The sequence below is a fragment of the Budorcas taxicolor genome, chromosome 13 (assembly GCF_023091745.1).
Source record: "Budorcas taxicolor isolate Tak-1 chromosome 13, Takin1.1, whole genome shotgun sequence".
Taxonomy (NCBI): Eukaryota; Metazoa; Chordata; class Mammalia; order Artiodactyla; family Bovidae; genus Budorcas; species Budorcas taxicolor.
In genome coordinates this window covers 51660458-51679229 of record NC_068922.1, presented here as the reverse complement: position 1 = coordinate 51679229, position 18772 = coordinate 51660458, and the positions used below count along the sequence as shown (strand labels likewise).

The 18772-nt window shown below is 39.3% G+C and overlaps 1 protein-coding gene across 1 annotated transcript in view; it reads right to left on the bottom strand.

Annotated features, from left to right (window-relative positions):
* The window catches only part of DNAAF9 (dynein axonemal assembly factor 9), a 169592-nt gene that overhangs the window by 142642 nt on the left and 8178 nt on the right, over positions 1–18772 (bottom strand). Inside the window, exon 2 of the mRNA XM_052650925.1 lies at positions 4486–4565. Within this exon, the coding sequence (XP_052506885.1) occupies positions 4486–4565 (80 nt within the window). The remainder of the gene's footprint in view (positions 1–4485; positions 4566–18772) is intronic.

Genomic DNA, 18772 nt, shown 5'->3' with positions numbered 1-18772 from the left:
TGGTGCTCAACTTTCTGTGTAGTCCAACTCTCACATCCATACATGACTATTAGAAAAACCACAGGTTTGACTAGACGGACCATTTTGGGTAAAGTAATGTCTCTGCTTTTTAGTATGGTTGGTCATAGCTTTTCTTCCAAGGAGCAAGCGTCTTTGTGTGTGTATGTGTAATAAAGTTTTATTAAAGTATAAAAGAGAAAGCTTCTGACATAGACATCAGAAGGGGCCAGAAAGAGTGCCCCCCTGCTAGTCTTTAGCTGGATGTTACAGAGCTACCAGCGGGCTGCTAATTAGAGAAAGGGAATGTCTCAAAACTCAGAGCCTGGCACCAAGCCCCTTACCTACAACATGCATTTTGAGATAACACTGGCACAAGGTGAGTCATCCCAGGCCATAAAACAATTGCCATGAATCTTGAAGAAAGGCAGGTTTCCAAGTAAATATATAGTTTCATTAACATAAATTATGACAATGTTATGAGTAAAACGTAGTGGTTTGTTCTGAGTCTTAAGCAGAACCAACTTGAAGAAAGTCTAGGGTAAATACATAGCTCATTAACATAGCTTAAGAAAAACATTTCCATAAGAAAAACACAACGGTTAGCTCAAGGTTTGAGAAAAGTTACGTTCAGGTAGAACCAAGTGTCATCTTGGGAACACCGACTTTTAAGACAAACCTCCTTTTAAATTTGTGTAGAGAAGGGAAAAAAATCTGACACTTGTAGTTTGTTTCCTCCTGCCGCTTAAGAGAGAGACAAAAAACGTCTGACACTTGCAGCCGATTTCCTCCGTTTGGAGACCCCTAGCCTTCCTGCCTGTTACCCTCTCATTCCCCCCTTTTCTTTTAGGAGAATTATGTTTCCTAGTGAAAGGGGGCGTCGTTCTCATTCAGTATTGCTTCCAAGCTGATAAGGAGCATTGTGCCTAAATTGACGAGGCAACATATGCTCCTAACCCTCATACAGACGGTCTCTGATTCAGGGGCCCCAAGTAATAGTTGGAGGGAGGACCTAAATCAAATCTCTTATGACTGCACAGAGGAAGTGACAAATAAATTCAAGGGATTAGATCTGTCAGACAGAGTGCCTGAAGAACTATGGACGGAGGTTCGTGACATTGTACAGGAGGCAGGGATCAAGACCATCCCCAAGTGGGCCTTGGGAAACATTACTACAAACAAAGCTAGTAGAGGTGATGGAATTCCAGCTGAGTTAAAGCAAATCCTAAATGATGATGCTGTTAAAGTGGTGCACTCAATATGCCAACAAATTTGGAAAACTCAGCCATGGCCACATGATTGGAAAAGGCTAGTTTTCATTCCAATGCCAAAGAAGGGCAATGCCAAAGAATGTTCAAACTACCATACAATTGCACTCGTTTCACATGCTATCAAGGTAATGCTCAAAATCCCTCAAGCTAGGCATCAGCAGTATGTGAACAGAGAACTTTCAGATGTACACGCTGAATTCAGAAGAAGCAGAACCAGAGATCAAATTGCCAACATTTGTTGGATCATAAAGCAAGGGAATTCCAGAAAAACATCTACTTCTGCTTCATTAAGTATGCTAAAGCCTTTGACTGTGCAGATCACAACAAACTGTGGAAAATTCTTCAAGAGATAGGAATACCAGACCACCTTACCTGTCTCCTGAGAAATCTGTATACAGCTCAAGAAGCAACAGTTAGAACTGATCATGGAACAATGGACTGGTTCAAAATTGGGAAAGGAGTACGAAAAGGCTGTATATTGTCACTTGGCTTGTTTAATCTATATGTGGAGTACATCATATGAAATGCCAGACTGGATGAATCACAAGCTACAATCAAGATTGATTCATACAGGGCAGCAAAGGAGACACAGATGTAAAGAACCGACTTCTGGATTCAGTGGGAGAAGAAGAGGATGGGGATGATTTGAGAGGATAGCACTGAAACATGTACATTACTGTAAGCAGAATGGATGATCAGCACAAGTTCCATGCATGAAGCAGGGCAACCAGGGCTGGTGCTCTGTGACAACCTGGAGGGAGGGGGTGGGGAGGAAGATGGTGGCAGGGGGTTCAGGATGGGGAGACACATGTATGTCTATGGCCAATTCATGTTGATGTATGGCAAAAGTCACCACAACATTGTAAAGTAATTATCCTCCAATTAAAATAAATAAGTAAATAAAAAAGATTGCTGGGAGAAATATCAACAACCTCAGATATACAGATGATACCACTCTAACGGCAGAAAGCAAAGAGCAGCCTCTTGATGAGGGTGAAAGGGGAGAGTGAAAAAGCTGACTTGAAACTCAGCATTTCAAAACACTCAGATCATGGTATCTAGTCCCATCACTTCATGGCAAACAGAAGGGGAAAAAGTGGAAACTGACGAATTTTATTTCCTTGGGGTCCAGAATCACTGTGGACAGCGATTCTAGCTAAGAAATTAAAAGATGCTTGCTCCTTGGACGAAAAGCTATGGCAAATCTAGACAGTGTATTAAAAAGCAGAGACATCACTTTGTCAACAAAGGTCTGTATAGTCAAAGCTACATTTTTCCAGTAGTCATGTAGGGATGTGAGAGTTGAACCATAAAGAAAGCTGGCACCAAAGAATTGATGCTTTTGGATTGTGGTGCTGAAGAAGACTCTTGAGAGTCCCCTGGACTGCAAGAAGATCAAGCCAGTCAATTCTAAAGGAAATCAACCATGAATATTCATTAGAAGGACTAATGCTGAAGCTGAAGCTCCAGTACTTGGGCCACCTGATGCAAAGAGCCAACTCACTGGAAAAAACCCTAATGCTGGGAAAGACTGAGGGCAGGAGACGAGGGTGACAGAGGATGAGACGGCTGGATAGCATCACACTGACTCAATGGACAGGAATTTGAGCAAACTCTGGGAGATAGCGAAGGACAGGGAAGCCTGGCCAGCTGCAGTTCATGGGGTCACAAAGAGTCAGAAATGACTTAGTGACTAAACAGCAACATACATATGTCAAAACTTATCACATTGTACACTTTAAATATATCAGTTTACTATACATGAATTAATACCACCATAAAACTGTTTTTTTACAAAGGTTAGCAGAAAATCAGTGAAAACATTTCCTATATCGTAAGAACTAAATGGCAAATGCCAAAGTGGAGGGAGTTAAATTAGAGTTGCTAGGAAGGATACTGCAGGGGTTAGAAGGCTAAATTAAACCAACCAACTGACCATGAGATGCTATGATAACTCTAATTACCCCCAAAAGTAGAATTCACTAAACTCCTGAAGTTGTTTAAAAACATACAAGGGCCTCATTGACTTCTGGCTTCACATTCACATACAGCTCTTTGTCCTAGAGGTTTACTAACTTTTTACCTTAAACTTCACACACCCACCTTCAAACATCAATTTCTGCAATATTTGTGTTTTCATTTTACATATATATATATGTATCTGGTCTCATGGTATTCTTTAGGTTGACCCTTTCCTCAATCCTTTAGTATTTTATATTCAAGTTGCCCATGTGATTAATTTTATGCTGTCTACTTTTACTAGGTTGAGCCTTAACTAATAGAAATAATAGCATAAGTACAGTAACAAATAGGTGGTTTTATTCAAAAGTAAATTCACAGCAGCGACAGCCCCCACCCCCTTTATTGGCTGCAGCTGGAAAGAGAATCCAGTGACTGTTGTTTCACTCCAAGTGAGTGATGGAGCCAAAATTCAAACCCAAAACCTGCTTGACTCCAGAGTGCATATTTCAAACTCCAGTGTGCACTCTGCACACTGACTCTCATAAGTTTAAATGAAAGTGAGAGTAAGTGAAAAAATAAAATTATGCATAGACTATCTGAAGGGCAAAAAAGAAAGTGGTTCACTTCTGGTGGGAAGGAAATTAGAAGGCTGACAAACAACCTGACCTAAGCAAGTTTTATGACTCAATACTGTGAATGTAAATGAAAATGAGATAAAGAAGGAGATTGATCTGACATAGAAAAATCTCTAAGATACATTTATCAAGTGAAAATTTTTTCAGTTAGGTTAGCAACAATGTACATGTTCCCTTTTGTGTTAAAAAAAATACAGTTGATGTTATCTCTTGGGGAGTGGAACTGGTACCTGGGATGATTAGAAAACTTCATTACTGTGTACTGTCTTAATTTCTCTTTCATAATAAAAGAAAGTGATAAAGAATAAATGCCCAATTCTGTCACCCTATGGTCCTAGGCAAGTCTGCTTCATCTCCCAGAGTCTCAGTTCCCTCCCCTTACAAGGATCACTGTAAGGACAAATAACATATACAAAGTGCCTGCTCTGTGGTACAGGCTCCCTATTTCACTGATGTCAGTGGACTTCATTAAAACAGCAACAGATTTCAGGGGAACAAGGGCTGGGAGAAGAATACTAACTCACAGCTTGTCTCACAGTGATGACACTATTATTAATATCTTCCTGTGAACAGAAGCAAGTTTTCCCAGCCCTGAGTCCCAGCTTGTTAAAAACACTGACCTAGGATGCAGAGGATCCCGTCGGGTTGAGACTTGCTGCTCTGGGTCAAGATGCTCTGAACCTGGCGGAGTCGACTGCAGCTGCAATAAGAAAAGAAATCAGCTCCCTGAGTGCCAGCACGTGAAGGCATGAGGAAGAAAATAAGCAAGTGATGGAAACTGGTCCCTGTCTGACTTTGATGTCAGAATCATAAAAAGAAATTACGTATTCTTTTTTCTAATATTTTTGGGAAGAGATTATGCAGAATTGGTCTGAAGACTAAGTCTGAACTGCTGATTATAAACTGTATGGTCAGTGGCTCTCTCATTCAACAAAGGACGGAACCAAAGGCCCTCTCGTAAGCAATGCTAGACAGGACTAGAAACCAATAGCTGCCCAGAAGAACCTCCAATGTCTTAATTTTGAAGATTATCAAAAAAGTGTTTCTACACTAATTTGTCCTAACTGTGGTCCTTACTGATCTGTTAAAAACAAAAACCAAGCAGATAAAAATCAAACTAAGGATGAGTGTCATCACAACTACCCCCATAAGTGTGTCAGTACATGGTACTTCTTGCTGTATCATTCTGCCAACTACGCCAATTGTCTTGCTGTTCACACTGTTCACTGAACCCAGGGTAGCCAAGGGGTGCATGGGCAAGCTGGAAGAAGACTCAAGGAGCTGTAGGAACTGCTGCTGCTGCTGCTGCTGCTACGTTGCTTCAGTTGTGTCCAACTCTGTGCGACCCCATAGACGGCAGCCCACCAGGCTCCCCCGTCCCTGGGATTCTCCAGGCAAGAACACTGGAGTGGGTTGCCATTTCCTTCTCCAATGCATGAAAGTGAAAAGGGAAAGTGAAGTTGCTCAGCCATATCTGACTCTTCGCGACCCCATGGACTGCAGCCTACCAGGCTCCTCCGTCCATGGGATTTTCCAGGCAAGAGTACTGGAGTGGGGTGCCATCGCCTTCTCTGCAGACATGTTTAATTCTCTCTGGCTGGCATAGCAGCCGTAGGGCAGCCATGCTGCATTCTCTCTTGGTTGACCCAGTGGACACAACCATAACACAGCCTCAAAGGCTTTTCAAGTGGAAACTATACAGGTTTACAAAACAAAAAAGGCCCGTGACCAAGTGGGTACGTTGTGATGCACGTGCACAGTGCTGTAAGTCATCTCAGCTGTTACATAACCATATATTTACAAAAGGCGGGGGTGAGACAGCCTGACCACCGCCATCTTGGCTAATTCACTCTTTCTCTACAGAACTGCTCCATTTCTGTGCAAATCTCTGATTCCACTGATGTTACAGACATACTCTTCCTTCCAAACAAAGCATAAGAAGAGGTACTTCCAGACACTGATATCACTTCTAAGGACCCCATGCTTTCCATATCAATCCCTTCTCCCTCTCAGATTCTGAGAGTGGTTCACTTTCCTGCTTGAGACTGATCCTTCCATAGGGTCTGTCCACATCACCTTCTGGTCCAAGATCTGTCTCCACTATTCATCCCTTAAGGCTCTTATATTAATTTGCCCCCCTACAGTCAACATATTCCCAATGCTTGTTGTTGTTCGGTCACCCAGGTGTGTCTGACTCTTTGCAACCCATGGATGCAGCACACCAGGCCTCCCTATCCCTCACCATCTTCTGGAGTTTGCCCAAGTTCATGTTCACTGCTTCAGTGATGCCATCCAGCCATCTCATCCTCTGATGCCCTCTTCTCCTTCTGCCCTCAATCTTTTCCAGCATCAGGGACTTTTCCAATGAGTCAGCTGTTCTCACCAGGGGACTAAAATACTGGAGCTTCAGCATCAGTCCTTCAAGTGAGTATTCAGGGTTGATTTCCCTTAAGATTGACTGGTTTGATCTCCTTGCTCTCCAAGGGACTCTCAGGAGTCTTCTCCAGCACCACAGTTCAAAGGCATCAATTCCTTGGTGCTCTCCCTTCTTTATGATCCAGCTCTCAAAACCGTACATGACCACTGGGAAGACCATAACCTTGACTATATAGACCTTTGTCAGAAGAGTAATGTCTTTGCTTTTCAACACACTGTCTAGGTTTGTCATAGCTTTCCTGCCAAGAAGCAATTGTCTTCTGATTTCATGGTTGTAGTCACCATCCGCAATGATTTTAGAGCCCAAGAAGAAATCTGTCACTACTACCATCTTTTCCCATTCTATCTGTCATGAAGTAATGGGGCTGGATACCATAATCTTAGTTTTTTTAATATTTAGTTTTAAGCTGGCTTTTTCACTATCCTCCTTCACTCCATCAAGAGGCTCTTTAGTTCCTCTTTGCTACCTAGAAGCCCTACCACATCATCATTATCTAAGATTCTCCATAAACCTACTACAATAACTGTTCCATCCATAACAGTCAGACTTCATCCTCACTCCTCTGTTTGGGTACACTTGTCCTATACTCACCCAAGCAATAGTATTTCCAGCTAAATAACACCATTTCCATGTCTTGAATTCCCTTTTCCCTCTGTTCTTTCTGATGTGCCCACACACCAAGTCCATGACTTAGTGGTCCTTATCACTATCTTCCTTCAAGACGTGCACCATCTTCTACCTAATACCAAAACCAGACAAAGACAGCACCAAAAATATAGAAACATACAAATAAATATTTGTCATGAATACAGATGTAGAAATCCTCAATAAAATATTAGTAAATATATGTCAACAACATATAAAAAGAATTGCACACTATGGCCAAGAGGGATGAAAGTCTGGAAATCAATCAATATAATCCCCAATCTAACAGGCTAAAGAAGAAAAAAAAAATCATACAACCACATAATTGATGCAGAAAAATCTGAAAAAATTCAACACCAATTCATAATAAAAAAAACTTAGAAAACTACAAATAGATGAGTTTCCTCAAATTGATAAAATCAATTTTGGTTTTGATACCAAAAAAAAAACCCCTCCAAAGCAAATTCTGGAATATACTCAATGGTAAAAAACAAAACAAAATGAGGAACAAGAAAAAGATGTATGTTCTCATTAACCTCTTCAACATAATTCTGGAAGTTCAAGCCAATGCAATAAGGCAAAAAAAGGAAATAAAAGGTATACAGATAGAAAAGGAAGATATCAAATTATTTGCAGAGATGACACATGGCCTATATAGGGAATCTCACAGAATCTACAAAAAAATCTTAGAATAAGTGAGTTCAACAAAGTCATAATATCAACATATAAAAATCAACTGTATACATGAACACACGGACCAAAATTAAAAATACAGTATCATTTAAATATAAACCTAACAAAACATGAACAGGACTTACATGCTAAAAAATACAAAACACTGATAAAGAAAAAAAAAAAACCACTGACCACTGATAAAGGAAACTGAATAAGATCTAAGTAAGTGGAGACACATAATATATTTATGGACTGGAAAACTCAACATAATATACATGTCAATTCTTCTCGAATTGATTTATAAGTTTAACACAATTCCTATTAAAATCCTAGCAAGATTTTTTACAGACAAAGACAAGATCCCTCTAAAACTTATAGGGAAAAGCAAAGGAACATTCAAAGATAGCAAAAACTTTTTAGAAAATGAATAAAGTGGGAGGAATCACTATGTCTGATGTCAAGACATATTATATAGCTAAAGTAATCAAGTCTGTGGTTTTGGCTAAAAGACAGATACATAGATCAATGGAGGAACAGGAACAACAGAAACAGACCCACAAATAAGCCAAGTAATATTTAAGAAAGCATGAAAAGCAACCCAAGCAAGGAAAATTAGTCTGTTCAATAAATGGCACTGGAACAACTGGATATCCATAGACAAAAACATGAACCTTAACCTAAACCTTATAACTGGCACAAAAATTAACTCAAAAGAGATCACGGATTTAAAAATTTATATATAAAATCTTTAAAAGAAAAGAGAAGAAAATATTCAGGACATAGGATTTAATGAAATTCTTAGACTTGATACCAAAAGTATGATCCATTAAAAATTGATCCATTAGACTTCACCAAAATTTTAAACTTCTGCTTTGTGACTCTATTGAGAGAAAGAAAAGGCAAGCTACAAAATGGGAGAAAATATTTGCAAATCACTTATCTGAAAAAGCAGAATACAAAAGAAACTCTCAAAACTCAACAGCAAAAACACACTCCAATTAGAAAATAGGTCAAGGTATAAAGAAAATTTTCTCAAAGTGGATAGAGAAATGTCACATAAACACATGAAAACAGATTCAACATCATTATCCATCATTGTTGTTGTTGTTCAGTTGCTAAGTCGTGTCCGACTATTTGCAACCCCATGGACTACAGCACGTCAGGCTTCCCTGTCCTTCACTATCTCCCAGAGTTTGCTCAATTCATGTCCATTGAGCTGACGATGCTATCTAACCATCTCATCCACTGCTGCCCCCTTCTTTTTCCTTCAGTCTTTCCCAGGATCAGGGTCTTTTCTAATGAGTTGGCTCTTTGCATCAGGTGGCCAAAATATTGGAGCTTCAGCTTTGGCATCAGTCCTTATGAATATTCATAGTTGATTCCCTTTAGGATTGACTGGTTTGATCTCCTTGCTGTCCAAGAGACTCTTAAGGGTCTTCTCCAGCACCACAATTCAAAAACATCAGTTCCTTGGCACTCAGCCTTCTTTATGCTCCAACTCTCACAACCGTACATGACTACTGGAAAAACCACAGCTTTGACTATATGGACTTTTGTTGGCAATGTGATGTCTCTGCTTTTTAATATGCCATCTAGGTTTATCATAACTTTCCTTCCAAGCAGCAAGCATCTTTTAATTTCATGCCTGCAGTTACTGTCAGAAGTGATCTTTGGAGCCCAAGAAAATAAAATGTCATTGCCTCCACTTTTTCTCTTTCTATTTGCCATGAAGTCTATGGCCATATCACCCTGAACGCACCTGGTCTCACCTATTTGCCATGAAGTGATGGGACCTGATGCCATGATTTTAGTTTTTTTTAAAAATGTTGACTTTCAACCCAGCCTTTTCACTCTCCTCTTTCACCCCCATCAAGAGGTTCTTTAGTTCCTCTTCACTTTCTGCCATTAGAATTGTATCATCTGCATATCTGAGGTTGTTGATATTTGTCCCAGCAATCTTGATTCCAGCTTGTCATTCATCCAGTCCAAAATTTCACATGATGCACTCTGCACAGAGGTTAAATATACAGGGTGACAATATACAGCCTTGTCATACTCCTTTCCCAAATTTGAACCAGTCAGCTGTTCCATGTTAGGTTCTGATTGTTGCTTCTTGACCCGCAAACAGGTTTCTCAGGAGACAGGTAAGGTGGTCTGGTGTTCTTATTTCTTGAAGAATGTTCCACAGTTTGTTGTGATCCACACAGTCAAAGGCTTTAGCATACTCAATGAAGCAGAAGTAGATGTTTTTCTGGAATTCCCTTGCTTCCTCTATGGTCCAGTGAATGTTGGCAATTTGATCTCATAGATTAGAGAGATGCAAATTAAAACCACAATGAGACACTACTATACATCTACTACTAAAATAACAAATAGTGATGATATCAAATGCTGGTGATATTCAGAGAAACTGAATCACTTGTAGATTTTTGAAGTAAATTAAAGAAGACATCAATAACAGAAATACATTCATATTCCCACATTGGAACTTAATATAATATATAATATTATATATTTAATTTTTATTGGGGTATAATTGACTTACAATGTTGTGTTAGTTTCAAATGTACAGCAAAGTGAATTTGTTACAGAAATACATATATCCACTCTTTTTTAGACTCTTTTCCCATGTAGGCCATCATAGAGTATTGAGTAGAGTTCCTTGTGCTATACAGTAGGTCCTTATTAGTTATCTATTTTATATATAGTAGTGCATATGTGTTAATTCCAATCTTTCAATTTATCCCTCCCCTCCAAGGAACTTTTTTTGAAGAAAGAGAAAAATCCATCTAAAATTCGCATGAAATCCCAAGGGACCCAGGATAGACAAAACAATATCGAAAAAGAAGGATAAGCTAGAAGACATACTTCCTAACTTTAAAAGATATTACAAAGCTACAATAACCATTTAACAGTTTGTACCGGCATAAAGACAGACATATAGAACAATGGGATAGAATACAGAGCACAGTAATAAACCCTTTTTGTGACTGGCTTATTTCACTTACTAATAATATAAAGTGCTCATGGTCAAATGATTTTTGAGGAATGTACCAAGATTGAGAAAGGAGAGTTTTTTCAACAAATGATTTTGAGAAAACTTTATAGGGTAATTATTAATTTAAAAAAAAAAGAATCTGAACTCTTGACTTTACACCATACACAAAATCTAACTCAGAATAAAGACCTAAATGTAAAACTAAAACTATACAAAATTTTTTAGAAGAAAACATACAGGAAAAGCCTCATAACACTGGATTTGGCAATGATTTCCTGTTATGACACCGTAAACACAGCAGCATTATTCACAATAGTCAAAAGGTAAAAAACCCAAGTGTCCATGTGTACTAAGTCACTTCAATTGTGTCTGACTGTGTGTGACCCTATGGACTGTAGCCTACCAGACTCCTCTGTCCAGGGGATTATCCAGGCAAGAATACTGGAGTGGGTTGCCATCCCCTTTTCAGGGGATCTTCCCAACCTAGGGATTGAACCTATGTCTCTCATGTCTCCTGCACAGGCAGGCAGGTTTCTTACCACTAGTGCCACCTGATAAACTGTGGTATATACATACAATGGAATATCATTTGATCTTAAAAAGGACAGAAATTCTGACACATGATAATACATGAATAAGCCTTAAGGACCTTACAGTAAGTGAAATAAGCCAGTCTCGAAAGGACAAATATTGTATGATCCCATTTTTATGAGGTACTTACAAGAGACAAATTCACAAAGACAGAAAGTAGAATGGCGGTTGCCAGGGGACGAGGGGGTGAGGTGGGAGGGAAGGAGTGGGGAGTTATTGCTTAACAGGCACTAGAGTTTCAGCTCTGCAAGATGAAGAGTTCTGTGGACGGATACTGGATACTGGTGAATGTAGCACAGTAAGGTAGAAATACTCAATGCCACTGAACTGGACACTGAAAACAGTTTAGATGGCAAATTTTATGCATATTCTGCCACAGTTTAAAGAATTTTAAGTTTAAAGAAGCCAATGTCATGTAAAACAGAAAAAACAGAGAGGGAGAACTCTTGTAATAAAGAATAGTAAGTCAGTGCAACTTATTAACCTTAATTTGATTTAAACAAAACCAACCAACCAACCCAAGGGAAACATCTATAAGACATCTGAAAAAAATCTGAGTTTGCCTTTGAGGTATATTACATACTAATAGAATATTATTATCTATTATCCAGGGCATATTCAAATTTACTATCAATTTTCTTAGCTGAGATAATATTATGGTGATTACACAGTAGAATGTCCTTTTCCTTAGCAGATGCATGAGGCAGTATTTAGGAGTGAAGTGCCATGATGTCTTCATATTGAAGACTTTAACAGAAAAAAAGAATGAAAAGAAAAGAAAAAGTAAAGAATGCACACAGGCAAAAAGTCAAAACTGGTAAATCCTTGTACTATTCTTTCATTTTTTCTGTATCGTTTGAACATTTTCATAAGACAAGTCTGGGGCTGGAGATAAGGGGGAACATGTGGAGTAACTCAGGGTTTTGGAAGTAGCAGAATTTAAACTGCAAGATGATTAAGATTAAAGAAAGAAAACTATATCCCTGGGAAATGGTTGCCTATCCATCCCCACTTTCTCATGTTTAATATAAGATTCATCTTGCAATCATTCTCTGCACTAGAAAGATTTCAGTAAGTTGGTCCTTTGGTCCATTTCCCAATCCTGGCTAACTACCAAAGTTACCAAGAGCATTTGAGTTTTCAAACTCAGAACCAGCCAGTGACAAAAAGCATTAACAGGGGTCATGTGACCACGAAAAGCCAGTTCCCCAACTACTGCTATGGGAAGCCAAGACAGGAGCAAAAAGAGGGGTTTTTTTGGCCAAATCAAGTAGAAGCAAATAAAATGTAGGAAGATCTTTCTCTTCCCAGAGTAAAACATTAATAACATTTTCTTGTAAAATGGGTAGATCTAAAGTTAGTTCTTTTTTTCCTTTGAACATCTTCTTGCTTCCCAAATTTAATTTTTGACTAGAACATAGTCTATTATTTATCACTGAACCATTAAACTTTTCATTTACTGAAATATTTATCTATTTAAAAAACACCTGTTAAGTATAAAGAAAACCACAATATTCATATTCCAAGCACTCAGAATTAACCTACATTAGTGCCTTTTTCAGTTATGTAAAGTATTAATTTATTGTCCTTTTTTATTTAAAAATCGAAACACTACATAGGAAACTCAAGTTTTCACTATTCCCCACCCCCAGAAGTCACCATTACGAGTTTTCTTTGTATCCATCCAGTTTTTTTCCCCTTTTTTTTCAGTAGAAACATTCAGTTCAGTTCAGTCGCTCAAAAACACACACCAAACCCAGCAATAGCACTGCCCTGTAGCTTTCAGGTCTACCTGAACAAAAGCTAGCACATCCTGAGTAGAAGGCCTGTGGTCACCTACAACATTACAAAGTTCCTCCTTTAGAATACCTGCAGAGGGTCACAAAACATGACTAAACAACAATGAACACACAGCAGACCCAGTAATACAGTTTCTATCAAATATGCTGCTTGTATACTCTACTATACTTCTCACTTTCATTAGATTCAGGCTCAAAATCTAGACATGACAGATGATACAGCAAAAGCAAGACCTAAACAGCAGTCTGCCCAGATCACAAGGCTGAGTAAACATTAACAGCATCAGAACCTGAGTGACCAACTATCCTGGCTCTGAACTTTTCTTTCTGATATACCTCACTGATTTCCTGACAACAACGTTAGCCTCAGACACAGTATTTCTGAATTCTAAACAATCACTTCTGTTCTCCCCACCATCCATTTTATACTTAATAGTTAGTTCACTGCTCACTGCTGTTATAACAATTACTATATATATAGCTAAGTATATTTTGTTTGTGTTTCATTATCATGGTTCCCTGGAAATGGGAGAAATTTTGCAATTTTTATTTTTGTCTGTTTTTCTTCATAATTTATGCTTTTTGATTTTTAAAACCAAACTATTAAAACATGAATATATTCTCCTTATATGCTTTGTGTTTTGGATGTTTTACAAAGTGAATGCTCATACCAATCTGAATCACTTCATCCTATAAAACTGCTGTGAACAATTTGATATAATACAGTTAATACATAGTTTGGGTGAGTTTTTTGGGGGTGAGAGTTGTTTTTCATTTCACTGTTTTTACATAAAATCAAAATAATAAGATATGTAACTGCTCTGCAATGTGCTTTTTTTTTACTTAACATTATACCTCAAGATCTTTCCAAGATAGTAAATAGAACACAATCTCATTTTTAAAACTGTTGTACTATATCCTTTTGCTTTTATTTAACAAGACACTCTGATTGAACATTCATGATTTTTATTATTTTTGCAAACAGCAAACAATGTTTCAATGAGCAACCTTATAAAGCCATCTTTGACACAAGTCTAAAAAAAAGCTGGCTTAAAACTCAATACTCAGAAAACTACGATCATGGCATCCGGTCTCGTCACTTCATGGCAAATAGATGGGGCAAAAGGAGAAACAGTGACAGATTTTATTTTCTTGGGCTCCAAAATCACTGCAGACTGTGACTGCAGCCACAGAATTAAAAGATGCTTGCTCCCTGGAAAAAAAGCTAAGACAAACCTAGACAGTGTATTAAAAAGCAGATACATCAATCTGTTGACAAAGGGCTGTATAGTCAAAGCTATGGTTTTTCCAGTAGTCATGTACAGATGTGAGAGTTGGACCATGAAGACTGAGCACCAAAGAACTGATGCTTTTGAACTGTAGTGTTGGAGAAGACTCTTGAGAGTCCCTTGGACTGCAAGGAGATCCAACCAGTCAATTCTAAAGGAAATCAACCCTGAATATTCATTGGAAGGACTGATGCTGAAGCTGAAGCTCCAATACTCTGGCCATCTGATACACAGAGTCGACTCACTGGAAAAGACCCTGATGCTGGGAAAGATTGAGGGCAGAAGGAAAAGGGGGCGACAGAGGATGAGATGGTTGGATGACATCATCAACACAGTAGACATGAGTTTGAGTAAACTCCAGGAGATAGTGAAGGACAGGGAAGCCTTGCGTGCTACAGTCCACAAGGTGGAAAACAGTCGGACAAGACTTACCTACTGAACATGAACAGCAACAAATTTTCTGCAAGGCAGAGACTAGCATTGCCAAGTCAGAGGTATCTGCATTTAAAAATTTGAGAAATTTTGCTAAATTGTTTTCTTAAAACATTCATCTATAATATACCAGAATACCTGTTTCCCCATAACTTCTAAACCATGTATTACCACTCTTGAACTATTAATGTAATAGTTAGAAGTCTCCTTGTCAGACAGTTGTCCCTTGGTATCCATGAAGGATTGATTCCAGGAACCCCTCAGATACTAAATCTACAGATGTTCAAGTCCCTTAAATAAAATGTGCATAATATCAATTATAACCTATGCACATTATCTGGTATATTTTTTAATAATGTTACTTATTTACTAATTTTTGGCTATGCTAGGTCTCCACTGCTGCACGGGAACTAGTCTTCGTATCAGTGTGCCAGCTTCTTACTGCAGAGGCTTCTCTTGTTGTGGAGCACAAACTCTAGGGCATGTGGGCTTCAGTAGTTGCAGCACATCAGTTCAATAGTTGCAGTTCCCAGGCTCTAGAGTACAGGCTCAATAGCTGTGGTCCACAGGCTCAGTTGCTCTGTGGCATGCGAGATCTTCCTGGACCAGGGAACAAACCCGTGTCTCCTGAATTGATGGGTGGATTCACCATCACTGAGCCACCAAGGAAGCTCCCCAGTATATTTTATATCATCTCTAGATTACTTAGACAGAAAGTTAAGAAAGTTAAGTCAATCAGTCGTGTCCGACTCTTTGCGACCACATGGACTGTAGCCCACCAGGCTCCTCCCTCCATGGGATTCTCCAGGCAAGAATACTGGAGTGGGTTGCCATTTCCTTCTCCAGGGGATCTTCCCGACCCAGGGATCAAACCCAGGTCTCTCGCATCAGAGGCAGACACTTTAACCTCTTAGCCACAAGGGAAGAGATTACTTAACCTAATATAAATGCTATGTGAGTGGTTGTAAATACAATGTAAATGGTACTTAAATAGTTGCTTGTGGATGGCAAATTCAAGTTTTGCTTTTTGGAACTTTCCTAAATTAAAAAAATATATTTTTGATTTGAGTGGTTGAATCCATGGATGCAGAACCTGTGGATCTGAAGGGCTGACTGTACCATTACTTCATTTAGGATTTTTGCAGTTGTTATTTTCCTTTGTAATCTCTTTGTCAAACACCAGGATCATGCTAGCATCAGAGAACAAGTGGGAGAGCTTTCTGAGGTATATAATTCATTTGGCATGTTTTCCATTTTTATATTCCTTAATATACACTATGCCTCTTCTCTACCACAGCATCCAATCATGAGTCACCCAGCAGCAAGCCAGCCCAGCTGGAGTCTTTTCTAGGGATTTTCTGTTTCAGACGTAGAAGAGAAATGGCCTCTAGGGTCACAGTCCAGGAAGAATGTGGATTTGGGGCCATATGGATAGAGGCAACTATTTTGATAGCCGAGTCCCAGTTCCTGAGGCCCTACTTCTTACAACTCCTCCTATCTTGTCTCAGTTCAGTTTAGTCTCTCAGTCGTGTCCGACTCTTTGTGACCCCATGGACTGCAGCACGCCAGGCCTCTCTGTCCATCACCAAATCCTGGAGTTTACTCAAACTCATGTCCATTGAGTAGGTGATGCCATCCAATCATCTTCTGTCATCCCCTTCTCCTCCCACCTTCAATCTTTCCCAGCATCAGGGTCTTTTCAATGAGTCAGTTCTTCCCATCAGGTGGCCAAAGTATTGGAGTTTCAGCTTCAACATCAGTCCTTCCAGTGAATATTCAGGACTGATTTCCTTTAGGATAGACTGGTTGGATCTACTTGCTATCCAAGGGACTCTCAGGAGTCTTCTTCAACACCACAGTTCAAAAGCATCAATTCTTCAGTGCTCAGCTTTCTTTATAGTCCAACTGTCACATCCACACATGACTACTGGAAAAACCATAGCTTTGATTAGATGGACCTTTGTTGGTCAAGTAATGTCTCTGCTTTTTAATATGCTGTCTAGGTTGGTCATACCTTTCCTTTCAAAGAGCAAGTGTCTTTTAATTTCATGGCTGCAGTCACCATCTGCTGGTCTATCTCTCCACTATTCCTTCCAGTCAAGTAGCCAGTACATTTATTTCCTTTTTAACTTTACTCTTTTGAGTTGGGTTTCTGTCACTTGAAACAGAAAGCATTCTTCTTATTACAAAATGAGTATAAGGAAATGTTCAGGATTAAACCATACCAATGTCTGTAACTTACTTTGAAAAGCATTAAAATATAGGATGAATTGATGGGTGAATATCAGGATGACTATAAGGCAAACAGAGCAAATATATTAAGCAGAGAATCTAGGTATGAATATACATGAATGTTCACTGAAAAATTCTTTCAACTTATTTACGAGCAGTTTTCATGATAAAATATTGGGGGGGAAAATCAATAACACGAGTTAGCACAAGTCATATCAGCATTAATTCGGACTTCAGGCAATGATTACAAAGAGCTACTGTAGGACTACTAAGAAAAGAGTTTACAGTTTAAGAAAGCTGGCCCTGCATTAAAGTGGCAATTATTTATTCTCTCTGTGAACCAGACTTGGAAGAAAGGCAAGAAGGCAGAATGTGTCTCAAGTCAATAAATGTCCTTTCCCACTGAATTCCTTTCTGCAGCAACAACTTGCAATGGAACAAACAAACCCAACATTACTGTTGTCATGACCAATACATGGTTAAACAGTGACCATAAAGTGACTCAAACTGAAGGAACACACACACACATACATGTGAGCATGCATGACTGAGAAACGTGCTGGCATCACCTGACTATTCAGTGACTTGAATTTTCTCCCAGCATTTTTTCATATAGTTCACCAGACCCATTAGTAATTCTAAGCAACATAATTTTCATTCCACATAGCTATTAATACCTCCCTGTGATAGAGACAGTTTCCTAATCCATATACATTCTCTCATTCTTTTTTTTACTAATAGTATTCCGATTTGGAGCAATAATAGGCACAGCTTCTCTTCTTGTAAGTGAAGTCGCTCAGACATGTCCGACTCTTTGCGATCCCGTGGAATGTAGCCTACCAGGCTCCTCTGTCCATGGGATTTTCTAGGCAAGAGTACTGGAGTGGGTTGCCATTTCCTTCTCCTGGGATCAAACCAGGGATCCAACCCAGGGATCAAACTCTGGTCTCCTGCACTGCAAGCAGACGTTTTACCATCTGAGTCACCAGGGAAGCCCTAGAGCTGACCAATGAGACATGCAAAAGCCATCAGGTAGAGGCTCCTGGGAAAGCTTTCTGAAGAGAAGGAACTGACACAACTAGGAAAGCTGGCTTCTTTCCTGAAAGATCTGATAGCTGGAGTTCCTGCAGTCATTCTGTGATTCTGGAGCTACAGAAAAAATGGAATCCATTTGCTAAATACAGACACAGAAGAGGCTGGTTCCCTGATGACTTCATACTAGGAGTAGCCCGCCCTCCTCTAAACAGACATCTTTTGCAAGAGAGACTAAACCTCAAAGTTAAGTCATTATTGTTAACTATCTTTTACCAGCTGCCAAATACAGTTCCTAATAGGTCCTGATAGGATTGATGCTTTTGAACTGTGGTGCTGGAGAAGAGTCTTGAGAGTCCCTTGGACTGCAAGGAGATCAAACCAGTCAATCCTGAAGGAAATCAGTCCTGAATATTCATTGGAAGAATTGATGCTGAAGCTGAAGCTCTAATACTTTGGCCATCTGATGCAAAGAGCCAATTCACTGGAAAAGGCCTTGATGCTGAGAAAGATAGAAGGCAGGAGGAAAAGGGGATGACAGAGGACGAGATGGTTGCATGGCATCACCGACTCAATGGACATGAGTTTAAGCAAGCTCTGGGAGATGGTGAAGGACAGAGAAGCCTGGCGTGCTTCAGTCCATGAAATCACAAAGAGCAGACACGACTGAGTGACTGAACCACAACAGATAGGTCACCTTATCTAAAATGGTTAAAACTTGCACCCAACTGCAATTCATGTCTAGACCCATTTCACAAATTGGGGTATAGAAGACTC